At 47.5% G+C, this 13,502-nt stretch overlaps 2 protein-coding genes across 2 annotated transcripts in view; both read left to right on the top strand.

The window, feature by feature from the left end:
* PtA15_4A26 (uncharacterized protein) overlaps positions 1 to 5,306 on the top strand; it is a gene marked incomplete at both ends in the record, with an annotated part of 57,792 nt that extends 52,486 nt beyond the window's left edge. Inside the window, 3 exons of the mRNA XM_053168136.1 lie at positions 2,869 to 4,183; positions 4,270 to 4,479; positions 4,566 to 5,306. Coding sequence (XP_053019133.1) covers positions 2,869 to 4,183; positions 4,270 to 4,479; positions 4,566 to 5,306 — 2,266 coding nt within the window. The remainder of the gene's footprint in view (positions 1 to 2,868; positions 4,184 to 4,269; positions 4,480 to 4,565) is intronic.
* A 5,848-nt stretch (positions 5,307 to 11,154) lies between these two features.
* Positions 11,155 to 12,500, top strand: PtA15_4A25 (uncharacterized protein; the record flags this gene model as incomplete). The annotated part of the gene is made up of 6 exons (XM_053168125.1): positions 11,155 to 11,404; positions 11,534 to 11,575; positions 11,648 to 11,722; positions 11,807 to 12,131; positions 12,210 to 12,231; positions 12,342 to 12,500. The coding sequence occupies 6 exons, from the start codon at positions 11,155 to 11,157 to the stop codon at positions 12,498 to 12,500; spliced, it is 873 nt and encodes a 290-aa protein (XP_053019132.1).
* Between the last annotated feature and the right edge of the window lie 1,002 nt (positions 12,501 to 13,502).

Here is a 13,502-nt window from a genome sequence, read left to right as displayed (position 1 = left end):
CAAAGGTGTGTAGATGATGTTTAAGCTTTCACGTGACAAGATATGAGCTAACGCTCTATTCAAACCCTCCGGTAGACAAAGTCAACCCAAAAAAGATCAGCACTACCGATTCCCCACAAAGTGAAGGAAACTCCATTGGTAAGTGTTTGTATCCAAACCAAGAGGAGAAACTATAGGCTAACGTGGAGTGCAATCATGACACAGATAACGTCGCACTCCTCCTACGCCGTTTCACCAACGCTAAAGCGAAAGGACCCTAAGGGCCAAAAAGGCTCCAAGAGCGTAAGAGAAACTTACAACAGAGCTGTTTGAAGAAAAGAGAAGAGAACTAATGCATCGCGCTTTTGCACAGACTAGCTCTATCAAAATCGGTTTCATTTCTCTCAAGTTTTTCTATCTCTCTACAGTAGAGAGCGGCCTATTGCCTGCTCTTAGGTAAATACCCCCAAACACTTGACAGACTGTTTTGTTTCTATCTTAAACTACATTTTATTAAGTCTAATAAGAAATAAAACACTCTTAGTCATTGGGATTCTTTCAGGACCGACCCATGATCACCTTGGACCAAGCCAACAACTCGGTCCGTCTATCCTCCCAGACTGATATTATCAGTCTGAGAGGAATTCTCTCCTTCCCCTCCGACAGATACAACTACATTGGTTGGAGAGGAAGAGAGAGGGTTCTGCCACCAATACAGCAGTTCCAAGAAAGCTTGCGCTTCTGGACCTGCAATTTTGCCCCCCGAACTCGACTTCAGCCACTTGTATTGCCTCCTGCATGGCCATTGCCATACAGGAACATGCATTTGGTGCAAAAGCTATCTTTGTGATAGCTAGCTTTTAGCTTTGGAGAGTGGCACCATTGGACTCCTTGTCAAATTTTGAGTCCAGCGGTCCTCCGCTCCCCTGCGCCCGTCGGGCATGACCGGGCACCAGGCTGCCCAGTCAGGCCCCACAGCCCTGTATAACCCGGGCTGTCCAGAATACAGGGGGGATGTGGCTGAAGTTGAAGTTGAGTTCGGAGGGCAGAATCGCAGGTCCGGAAACGCAAGCTTTCTCGTAACTGCTGTACTATGTATTGATTAGCTCTCTCCCCTTCCTCTTGGACCGCTCTATTGGATCGGTCTGAGAGGAATCCTCCCCTTCTTCCTCTCTGCCCGATATACAATTGGTCCAAGAGGAAGAAGGGGAGTGTTCCCCTCAGATCGATACATTGTATTGGTCTGAAGGGATCTCATCTTGGACCAATACACCGTGTTGTCTCGGAAGATCTCGAAAGCTTGCAATTGCTCTGTTTGACTCGCTTGTTGTGCATGCTCCTCCTGATACAAAGCCATGGCACGCTGGAGATGAGTAGTAGTACTAGATTGCCTCTGTTGATGATGTTGAGATTGCTCCTCGCGTCGAGTGTTGATGTAGCCAACCAAGCCATGAATAGCGTTGGCAATAGAATCTCGCTTCGTATGACTGCGAGAGACGTAGTTGGTTGGGCTATTCATTGGTTCGTTTGGCTGTTCAGGTAAATTACCGGAGAGATTTGGATTGGTTGGTGGGGACTGGACTTGCAAACGTTGTGAGAGCGAGCGGGATCCTTCGCCAGTAGCCAAAGAAGAACCAAAAATTTTGTCTAGGCTGCAAAACTCGGGATATGGAACTTCCCAGAATTTCCGAGCGTTTGGATGTATCTATACCAGCAAGAGGATACACAAAATACGTAAGAGCTTCTCCAATTTTCATAAGAAGACAGATCCAAATGGCTTACAGCAACATATCTCTCCCAGACTTCATCGGAAGCAGTGACTTCGCACAAAGTCTCATCCCAGCCGAATCCGCTCGCTTCTTTACAGGCAACAAAAACGTCGTAGTCGCGTTTGAAGGACTGATTAAGTTTTGCTTTGCACTTCGTGTAGTCGAGTAGGTGCTCGGTCTCCGGGAATGCCTCCCTCAGCTTCTGTGCTACGTTTCGATGAGATGTATTTTGAAAACCGTTATCCATTTGTTTTCCTTTCTCAACCTCTTCAGCATAGAGATCTAACATCATGATCTCCATTGCTCCGGTCCAGCGTAATTTCTTGGGGCCTTGCTGCGAGGTCGTTCGAGTCGTAGATACTGGATTCTCTTCATGATCTTCTAGAGGTTGATCGGTCGCCGCACAAATTCCTGTGGACCGATTCACTCCTCTGGCACGCGATCCCCTCGGACGACCTCTTCCGCGGCTGGATGCTCCACGATTGGTAGGTGTGCGAGGTGATTGCTGGGTGTAGTGTTCGAGTTGAGTTGAGTTGGGTGGATCTGGGTTGTCCATGGTTGGTCTGATGAACCCGTGAGCTATGTGCCGATATATCGAGGAGGAAGGATTGTAATTACAGGGGAATGTATATACCGGTTGGCCAAACACCACCGGTATTTCACTGATATAATTGTGAAATATTTTTCAATTATATCGCTGATTATATCGGCTCCAAACGAGGCCTGAATATTGAAAAAAAGAAAACTGTTTTCCTTGTGCGGGAAAAACAGATTTTGTATGGTACAGGCCCTAAAACAACCTCCATAGTTTTATCCAATTCAATTGTGAACCCCCCTAATGTCTCACTCAACATCACCACTTGTGAGCTGTGAGATGTTCTGTGGTTTGCTAAGGCATAGAGAAACAAATATAACAAAGAGATATTTATGGCTGAGTGTCTGAGAGTGATGGTGTTTCCACAAATACATACCTATTTATGCATGGTGAAAAGTCCCTGAAAAATCCAGTTACAGAAATGAGATACATATGTAATCCAAGGATTTTGCTGCATATAAATAGTTTTGGACATGCTGGCTTTTATTGTGTGTATTTACATAAGTACATACGGCGCGCGACTAGGGCGGCCTGCATCTTGCCCACCTCACCTGACATCACCTCCGCCCCACTTGGACTACCCAGCAGGATGAGCCAGGCCCGGACGACTGGGAACACCAAGCCTGCTGCAGCCGACAGACGGCATCCCAACCCGCCGGCGAGCAAGAGAGCGAACCAGGAACCAACACCGATGGAGACAGACCCACCGCAGGCACCGCCAACCGAGGCCAAATTCAACGCTTACACACTACTAGCTGCATACGACCCACAGCTGAAGTACAACATCTTGAAGTTCGCGCCCTCGTCGAATCGGAAGATCGAGGTGGATTCATTCGTCCAGCCTATCAAGCTGAATCGTAAAGATCCTTGGGCGATCAGAAAGAAGGCGGAGGAGGAGAAGAAACGATCGCTCGACGCCAAGACGGAGGACGCTGTGAAGACTGAAGAAAATACGGGTGAAAATGGTAACGAGATGAAAATCGATCCGGACAACAATGCCTCTGCGGCATCGACCAAGACGGCGAGGGACGAGTCAGTGATCGCACCTGCACCTGCTTCTCAACCCAAGAAAACCCAGCCCTTCAAGAAAAAGACCAGGCAAGTCTTCATCGCAGCCGATCAGTCAGCTAGGATGCTGAAGAAGGAAGAATACCAATCCTGGCTACTCGAAGATGGATCGCCTAATGGCGAACGATGGGTAGGCAGGTACGAATCTGCTGGTGCCGTTACCGGCTCTTCCACCTCGGCCTCCAGCTCGACGCCCAGCAACAATACCGACGCCTCTAACTACGTCCTGTTCAGGATGGATCCGTCCGGCGAAGCCTTCCAAGTGATACCCTGTCATAGGTTCTACAGATTCACCCAACGACCCAACTACGACACTCTGGGCGCAGATGAAGCCGAGGCAGCCTACGAAAAGATGCAAAAACCAACGACCAAGGAGGACGTCGGCCGTTGGTTTATGCGTCGTCGGGGTGCAAACGCTAGCAGTCAATCATCATCCAATACTCCCGATAACAAGACTAGCGAGAGCGTCAAGGTCGAAGCAGACATCAAACCCGCTTCGTTCTTCGATCAATCCAAAGTCTCCATCGGAACCTCAACTAAACTTCGCTCCCAAGTAGAGATCCCAAGCTTCGTCAACGGCCGTAGAAACAAATTCACTGCTGTCCAGGGTGGTACCTCCCGCCTTGATGATGACGAAGATAGGAAACCGAACTTTGGTCAAGAAGGCGACTTTGATGAGGTAGATTATGATGAACAGTTTGATGACGATGAAGAGGGGGCTGGAAACTTGAACGATGAAGCGATGGAAGAAGATGAGCTGAAGGAATTAGCTGTATGCCTCCTTCTCCTCTCCCCTGTATCTCCCCCCCATACCTCTTTCAAAGAAATAAACTTTGTCATCTTTCACTCTCTTTCCAGGAAAAAATGAAACGCGAGATGCTGGCTGCGGGTAAGGCGGGTGACGATGAGAGGGAGAAAGAAGATGTGGATATGGCCAAAGACGACTTGTTCGGTGAACGAGAAGATCTTACGAAAGAAGGCAAGGCAGTCAAAAAACTCCTGATGCGTAAAGGGGAAGACGACGTTTACGATAGTGATGATGAAGTGAGGAATCCATATGCCTCGGAGGTACGTTGAATTTACTGTTCAAGATCACGTTCGCCGGTGTGAAGTAGTACTCCATTTATTCTTACTCAAGTTTTACTCGATTATAGGAAGACGAATCAGACTTCGAAGAAGTGGTGCCTGCCCCTCCGAATGGCCTCAGTCCAGCTGAGGCCAAGGATCCTGCATCGCGTTCGGGAACTCCAGCCCCAGGATCGCAACCCGCAGGCTCAACGAAGAGCATTAACAACAAGGGGCCTGCAACTCAAGCGGCTAACTTGAAAGGCGACAAACCACAAAGCCGGCCGACTTCTCGCTCCGGAACCCCCGCTCTTCCAAACCATTCGCGTACCAATTCGGCATCACACCCCGTCCATGGACACGCAGGCCCGGTCAATCGCTCGCGAGCTACTAGTCCACAACTTCCATCCTCTCAGTTTGCATCATCATCAACTGCTTCACGAAGTCGTGCCGTTTCGCCCGTTCTCTCTTCACTGAAACCGAGCTCGCCTGATTTAGCTAACACGACGACGACCACTTTCAATGGGAAACGTAAACAGCATCCTAACGGCGCGATAGCTTCTAAGGAGAAAAAACTCAACTCGGGGCCGACACCTCCAACAAGAACCTCATCCTTGGCTGGAAGTCCTAATCCGGCCCAAGAGATCGCAGTGATAACCAAGGAACAGGTCGTCAATATCCTCAGAATCCGCCCCCTGACAATTAAAGAATTGTTGGCCCACTTCAAACAGAGCTTGAAGGAAGGAGTTAATAGAACAGTCATCTTTGCCATCATCAGAGAAGTTGGCACTATTAATGAAGGGCGGCTCGTTTTGAAAGATGGGTTTTGAAAGATGGAGTTTGAATTTGGCTGAATAGTTTCTCCCTAGTTTCCCACTGGCGCACTTGTTTTTACCGGTACATATTCCTCATTTGAAACAAAAGAAGAAGAAAAGGTCTCACATCCCTCTCCCCTTTCATTTCCTTTCCTCTTATTCCTTGCTTCATTTCCTTTTCATTTTGCACTTTCGTCACTGAGCATCATAGATGTTAAGCATAACTAAATATATATATATATATACAATAGCACTGTTCACGTAAGAAATCTATGACCATGGTGAGAGATATACATCAGCATACTTTCCCAGTCAAATTGGCTGGCACAATGGGATAAACTTTATTTCAATCTTGCTGATGTTTAGCTTACGTGAACAGTGCTAATATAAGTCTGCAACCTTCTGCAACACTGGAATCAACAACAGCCTGGTTCACTTTGGATTTTTAAGACCATTTTCATTCATTTTATCATTAAAATTTATCATTTTCTTCAAGTTGGTCAGATCCTTCTGAAACCACTTTTTCTGATGATTGAAAAAATCAGATAAAAATGGGTTTAAAGTTGCCAACGTGAACCGGGCTAATAATAATGGAAGACTTCTAGCCCCCTACAGAGTTTAGGGGAACTTCCAATTGTACCTACCATGTATACCTACTAGCCTTTACTAGGTGATATGTACATACATACAATAAACTCCCAAATTTATGTATCCAAAAGAAGGGGCCATGTTGGAAGCAGCTTTGAATTTTGTTATTGTTACAATGTAAAAAGTTGACACAACAAACCAAGTTTGAAGCCTCCCTCTAAATCAAGTCATTTGGGCAATGGGGATCGCCACTTCATTCACTTTTTTCCAACATTCTGGATAGAAAATGACTTCCATAATTTATGTCCTTTGAGGTTGGCACTTCAACCTCAATTGAGTTCCACTACCCAGCCAGAAAGAGACATTTAAAAGTGGGCTTTCTAAATCTAAATATTGTTCAGAACTGGAGTTTTCTCTCATTTTTACTGATTTCCCAATTTCATTTCAACCAGTTACAGTCTAAGGTTACAGTCTGAGGTTCTTCGGCGTTCAAGGACTTGGGTGGATTCAAATGACTTTAAGCTAGGCATGTAGCACTTTCTTTGATGCAGTCGTGTGGAACTTGGGACAAAATTCCCACAGCTTAACTCAAGTCCCTCTATTGTAGAAATTGTCCTCCTTTTCAGACCATCAGAGACCCCAATTCCTTGGTAGCAAAGCTGGAAAATGGACCCAACAATTATACGGTATTGGAGCTTTGTCATTTGTTGGGGGTAGCCGCAATGTGTGATAAGATTGACCAACCAGCATCGCCTCCATAGCGGGGCAAGTGGGATGTCAGCAGGGCGGCCGACCCGACGCCAGCAGGGCCCTGCAGTCATCGGACGCCCTCACGGCGCCGTTCTGACATACGCCACCAGGACGCCATCAAGCCACGCCCTGCGGCCATCTCTGGTGGCGCACCTAGGGCTGCCCAGAGGGGCGCCAACCCAACCGAGGCGCAGGGGGGGCGACCTCAGTCTGCCATAGCTGGATCTCCCGCGGGCTTCCATGCTGAGATCCTCATGACATCTGTCTGGGGGATGGCCTTAGGGCGCCTACAGAGATGTGAGGTAGACGGGCTCAAGGATGGCAGGCTGCCGCGACTGGGGTCACTGAGATGACGGACCTTGATACAGTGTGCCTGGGCCCAAGATGGGTGTGTGTTGGCAGGCTGGGCCCCAGAGTTTCATCCAGGCATGATAACAACAGCAGTCATACCAGCTGACTGCTTGGCCTGGAGGCCAGCGTTGTGATACCGTGGTGCGGGCATGGGGCACGCACTAGGTCGCCCAGAGGGCCTCACAGTTTAAATGGGGGGGGGATATCTGAGGTGATGATATTCCTAAACGGCAAGGGGGGACATCTACTTAGATACAACCAGGGGCACATGTGGAGGGGGAGGGAAGGGCTAACATCTGCACAAATATTCTGGGAGGGAGGGGGAAGAGGAGGAGAGTGGTCAGATGTCTGCAATCTTGGCGGCAAATACCTTGACCTTGTATTTTGTCAGGCACACACAGGCTGCAGGGCCCCGGTGGAGCCGGCAAGGATACCTGTTAAGACAACCGGGTTGGAGTCCTCTGACACCGGTCCAATGGTGTTGGTATTCTCAGTCTACTTCCGCTGGGCAATCAAGGGTGGATGAAAAGTAATTAGTGTGTTGCTTAAGAGAATGGGGTCACTTAGTGGGTGGGCTCATGGGTGTGGCGGGGTGAACAAAGGCTGGCTGTGGAGGGGATGGTGACTGGGTTGGACTTACCTTGGGGGTGTGGGAACCTATGTTGAGTTTTCTTTGCTGTGACAGCCCTGTGAAATCATTGAGCGGGAGCTGGTCCATCCATCGACTCGGTCGGCTCTTGCCTCTCTCCTCAAGTCCGCTTCCCCTTCCTTTGTCATTCTTCATCCTCATCGACTTCGCCGACTCTTCATCCTCATCGACTTCGTCGACTCTTCATTCATCGACTCTTCACACTCTCCTATTGTCTCGACATCGCTCAAGACCTCTTCTTTGTCTCGACATTGCTCAAGACCCTTTCCTCTCTCGACCTCGCTCGAGTGCTCATCTCTCCAATTTGGTGAGAAACGAACAACAACATCTTCCTCGGTCCTTCCTCCCTCGGCTAATCCTTTCTTAAACTTCTCCAGTGTCCTTGTTCTCTGTCTTCTTAATCTTGTCCTTTGGTTGTCTAATATTTCCTCTATCCTGTGGTGGTAAATTATTCTTTCTTATTCTTGTTTTTCTCTCATTGTTCTTGTTTCTAACCCTGTGTCTTTAGTCTGGTTCTTAATTTCTTCGCAATTTTAGATCAAATTCTCTCAACCTACATTGTGAGTATGGAGCAGGGGTGGCTCAATTCGTGATATATGATAGGTAAGTCGGAGTTATGAAGTGACAAGGGAGGGTGAGACGTGGGAGAGCTGCTGGGTGATCAAAGGGAGCTTCAACGACTTGAAGCCGGGTGATGAATATATACCCAGGTGAGGGTTAGGTCTGGCACCCAGCAAGACATGCACCCACTTTGCCGCATCAGCTAGTGGGGCCTAGCTGAGACGCATTGCCGAAGCTTTGGGAGTAACACCGTCTTGCCAAGGCTTTGCCGGAGGCAGGCGAGAAGGGACTGTTAAGTTTGGTCACTCACAGCGGGGTAACTTGCACATTGACGCAAGCCTGCCGCAGCCAAGCTGACTGGATTGCGGCTCATGGGCCCTTTGATTGCCCACACCTGGACAGGGCGCCCATTGGGCGTTCTAGCCTCTTGGGCAACCCCAGGACGCAGTGGAGGCCCCCCATATCCAGTGGCACCATCAGGACCCCTGCGTCAGCCGGGCAACCGGCATGGACGGCCCCGTGACAGCCGGGGATGGCGCCTCCCCTACCGATGTGTCACGCTGGCATCTAACTGGGGCGGCCATCTGCCGCCCAGGTCGGTGGCATCTCAATGGCGCACCAGGGGCACCAACAATGCCCACAATCCCTGTGGCCTCATTGCATGACTGAGTGGCGCCAGTATGGCTCTGGGTCCCTGTCACGCCACCGTGGCGCATGGACTGCTGGGACGCCTTCTGGTTGCATCAGCATTTCCCTATCTGCCCCGCTGTGTCCCTAACTTAACTAAGTCCCTCTCTACGTGTAGGGGGGACGCTGTCCCGCAGGGACCCTCCAAAGGAGGGACTTATGTGCTAAGTCACTTGGCTTGCGTATGAGGATTAGGAAAAAGTGGCTTTTTTTTGAAGCTCTCTACAGCTACCCTCACGCCCTTGGCAGTTACCAAGTTGCCCACCAAAAGAAGTGGCTTATCTGGGAGAATCAAGCCGTGCGCTTCATGATGTTGGAAATGCTTAGCAGGTTCTCCCAGCTGACTGTTTTTGATTGCAAGCAACATTTGGCTTTTTCATGCTCAGTCTGTATCATCCACCACATCTAACACTTGACATCAACTGCATAGAATACAGCCGGTGAAATCAGAAGCTTGCACCATAATAGCAGACCCAAACACCATGGTATGTGTGTATTGTTCAATGCAGTGCCGATGCATGGAAGACGCTGGACTACAGGCAGATGCCATAACACATGTTCCAGATGCGCACAAAACTTCATGGGAGTGTTGTGACCCAACCTTGAGAGCTGAAGGGAAGCGGTCAAGGTGAGCAGATGCGCACGAGTGAGGCCATCATTTAAATCAAAACAAGGAAGCAAAATGTTCAGAAAAGCATGAGTAGGTTGAGTTTTAAAATTTTCCCCAGCCATTTGCTTAATCCTCACAGGCCGCGGGGGCGACATAGCCCTTAAGGCCCTCCTTCGGAGGTCGCTTTGCTCCCCCAAGGAGGAGGGACTTAGCTAAGTTAGATTGCCTCCTCTGTCCGGGGAACTCACAGTTCTGTCCGATTGACCACCCCGAACTTAACTAAGTCCCTCTCTTGCCTGAGGCTTTGCCGGAGGGACTTATGACTAATCAGGGATTCTTGCATGAGAGATATTTTTGTTTTGGTGGTGATTTCCTTTGAACCACCAGAACTTGTTTCTGACCATCGTAAACCTTCTAAGATTTTGGTGGATGGTACACCTGCATCTGCCCCTCCTTCTCATATAATTTTAGACTCCCTTGCCTCAATCTTCATCCCTCTTTTATTTTTTGAAAAGTCTCATTTTTGAAGAAATTGACCGGATCGCACAGAAAAGGTCCGAGCGCGCTCAGCCAAAGCGCTGTACTTTTATTGAATTATTCTTTTCTCAATCAAATGTTTAAAAACTTTGAGTTAAGAAATAGACAATCTGAAAAATGTGTAAAATATAAGAAAAAGCATGCAATGTATAAAAAGTTGGTTTTGTGAATGATGGTTGAGAATTACATGAGATACGGCGGATGTAATGAAATGAGGACTGAAATATCCGGTTCTCTCACGCGAGAATTCCTGATAAGTCATAAGTCCCTCCGGCAAAGCCTCAGGCGAGAGAGGGACTTAGTTAAGTTCGTGACCACCCAACCTTCCACACTCGTGATGTCAAGAACTCCACCCAAACAAAGCCGTTGATATCGGTTTATTGAACTGCCAGTCATACCGGCTTCATGAGGGTCCACAAGGGTCATCGCGATGATCCACGGGATTTCCGGATCAAGTCAAGTACCAGCATCTAGTTCCTTCCTTATGAAGAATCGTGACCCGATGCGATGATTTACCAGCTGTCAGTCGCGTCGTACATTGTACCAAGCAGCTTTCTGAATCTTGACTCACTTCGAACCTCCTATGTAAAAGTACTGTCCCATAAATCTCATCTTCTCTATGCTTTGTTCATCACCAAAAATGTATGACAGGCTGTGGTACCGTTCAGTCCAGTCGCTTTCTGGCAGTGACAATTGCTTCCAGCGCAAATCGCGATAATTGGGGTGCTGTCACTATGATCGACGCAACTTCGGGCGCCAAGCCGGCTAGGTGACTACCATGGAACATGCACATAAATATGTATCCCCACACTCAGGAGTTCATGAGATCAATATTTTATGGCAGAGGCTTTCGTGAGCTTGCAGCTCCCGGATCAGCACCCGCAATGTCAAGATGATGTCTTCCAGCCCACCGCCCGTGGGTAGCTGTGTCTGTTGCAGTGCTCGCCAAGTTACCCTTGAGATAAATCTGGCTCTGCTAGTGCGACTTTGGCTGATCCCAGTTATACAGGTGGCTCTACCCCCACACAAGTCAAGCACAGATCATCCCACTGATAGTCATAAACTTGTATCCCCTATCTACAATAAATAAACAATCCACTTACTGCAAAACCACAGTTCTTCCAATCTCAATGTCCGTTGCTGATCAAATCCCGGGTGAACCCGAGTTCAAAATGGACCGATTTGGACCCGCGCTTCAGCACCTCCCGACATCAGCGAAAGGGTTTGAGGTTCCGTATCCGTTGGATGATCCGCACATGAGCGAACAGTTGAATTTCTTCAAAACTGCGACTCTGATTGAAGATTCAGAAGAATTGAAGGCACATATTCTTGCCATTCGAGATGAATGCTGCAAAGCTTTCCCGTTTCCATGCATCTTGTGTAAGCTCTGTTTTCATGTTTCTCAACATCGCAGCACGGGCTGAAGGAGAAGAGTAGGCTTTTATTTCCTCCAGGGTATGATTGTACGACACCCATATTATCCTAATGTTCGAAAATCGATCGAACAAGCACCGGATACCCAAAATATCTTAATGGATATCGGCGCTGGTAGTAAGTGATGCTGTATTCAGCCCAACTAAGCGACAGAACTTGATGCCTGTGCATAATGTAACGTTTTTCCAGTGGGCACTGACTTGAGACAGATCGTATCTCATGGATGGAATCGTGCCGATGTCATTGGCATGGACATAACTAGAGGTATTTCTCTTCAACCTCTTACGATTACACAACTCCCGGGGATCAAGCTTGCCAAAACTTAACTTCTCTGGCTTGATTTGTTAGATTGGGAGACTTTGGGATACAAACTCTTCAGAGATTCTGAGCGCCCCATACCGAGTTTCTTAGGGGACATTTTGAGCACAGAAGTCTTGAGCGCTTCTGCGCCTGTCGAGGTCATACCCCCGAGGATCGATCTCCGCTCATTGAAAAGTCTCAATCCCTTGAAAGGGAGGGTGAAGTTTTTGATTTTGAATCAAGTATTCCACTTATTTGACGAAGCGCATCAAACCATTCTGGCCGAGCGATGTGCGTTACTATTATCCGACGAAGCAGGAAGTGCGATCTTTGGCATGCAAATGGGCGGCTACACGAAGGGATTCGAATCCAAGTGTGTTTCTGTATTTTTCTTTGCGCCATCAATCTTTTGACTGAATCTGACTGGCTTCCGATTTTCTTTACAAACCAGGGTTTTTGTCCATTCCCCAGAAGTAAGTCTTTTTGACGGAAAAATATCATTGCAGCTGAAGTTGAGTCAGCGCTTATTGAGTTATTTGGTCCCTTTTTTTATCACGACCCAAACCTCGTTTTTCAACTCCAGTCTTGGAGAAACATGTGGGACTCGATCTTTGGCCCAAACAAAGTGAAGGTGATTGCAGAATTGGTTGACCTGCCTCCATGCCAAAGAAATGCCCTCAAAACACTTTTTCCAACTAGTCGAGATATTGTTAGATTGTATTGGTCCGTCACTAGAATTTAATACCACAAAGGGAAGATTCAGGTAGCATAGATAAATCATCGGATTCATAATCTGTACGGTGCCGTAAATAAATCAGAACCACAAAGACTTCAATCCTCTTCTGTCAAAGACGTAAAAAGCCCCCTTTCTGTTAATCACCCATGAGTCGTCTGTTATGCTTTTCATTTTTTCATATTCCTGGTGGCGAAATCAGATTTTGAAGGCCATAGTTATCATAGAAAAAGCATTGGCCTGGTTCTTGAATGAGAAGTGTTGTGACATATATGGTGTTCAAAATGGCATAAGATTTTTTTACATAAAATCACAAACTGCAATTTTGCCTGGGAGATGTCACTTTAAGTTTTATGCACACTGACATCTCCCTGCAGCCAAAATTGGCTTTATGATTTTATGTAAGACATGTGCAATTTTGAACACCATAATAGTCTTACTTCTTGACTGCGCCACATGTCACAGATCATGTAGCTAGCCTATTTAGTCTCTTTCCCTCACTACATGATGAAAAGTATTGATTACCACGAGCTCTCCTCCCAACAGGTTATGAGCCTCTTGCTGGTGTAGCTTGAATTTTTCTTTAATTAGGCTAAAAGACAAGAAACCAACATCAGTAGTCCCTATAGGGGACGAGTACAGTAATCACTTTTGTGAAGAGCATCAGTAGTCTGCCGGTGTTGTTATTTTTTTCTTTCATCTCTGAGTCCCCCTTGACTCACCAATGACAAATATATACCTACAGCTTGCTGAGTCAACCTCCCTAGAGTGTATGGACCAATTTTGCAATGAAATTGTGGCTATCTATTCAGCAGAATACCTTCAACACCCAACAGCTGCCGATTTGGAGCAACTGCTCTCTGATGGTGTCAAACAAGGATTTCCAGGCATGCTTGGATCACTCAATTGTATGCACTGGGAGTGGAAGAACTGCCCATCCGGATGGGCTGGTGCATTTGAAGGAAAGGAGAAGGTAGTAGACATATCTGCTGGCATCAGGTCCTCTCCAAT

Source organism: Puccinia triticina, chromosome 4A (genome assembly GCF_026914185.1).
Source record: "Puccinia triticina chromosome 4A, complete sequence".
Lineage (NCBI taxonomy): Eukaryota > Fungi > Basidiomycota > Pucciniomycetes > Pucciniales > Pucciniaceae > Puccinia > Puccinia triticina.
Note: the sequence above shows the minus strand (reverse complement) of the source record. Positions and strands in the feature narration are given on the sequence as shown.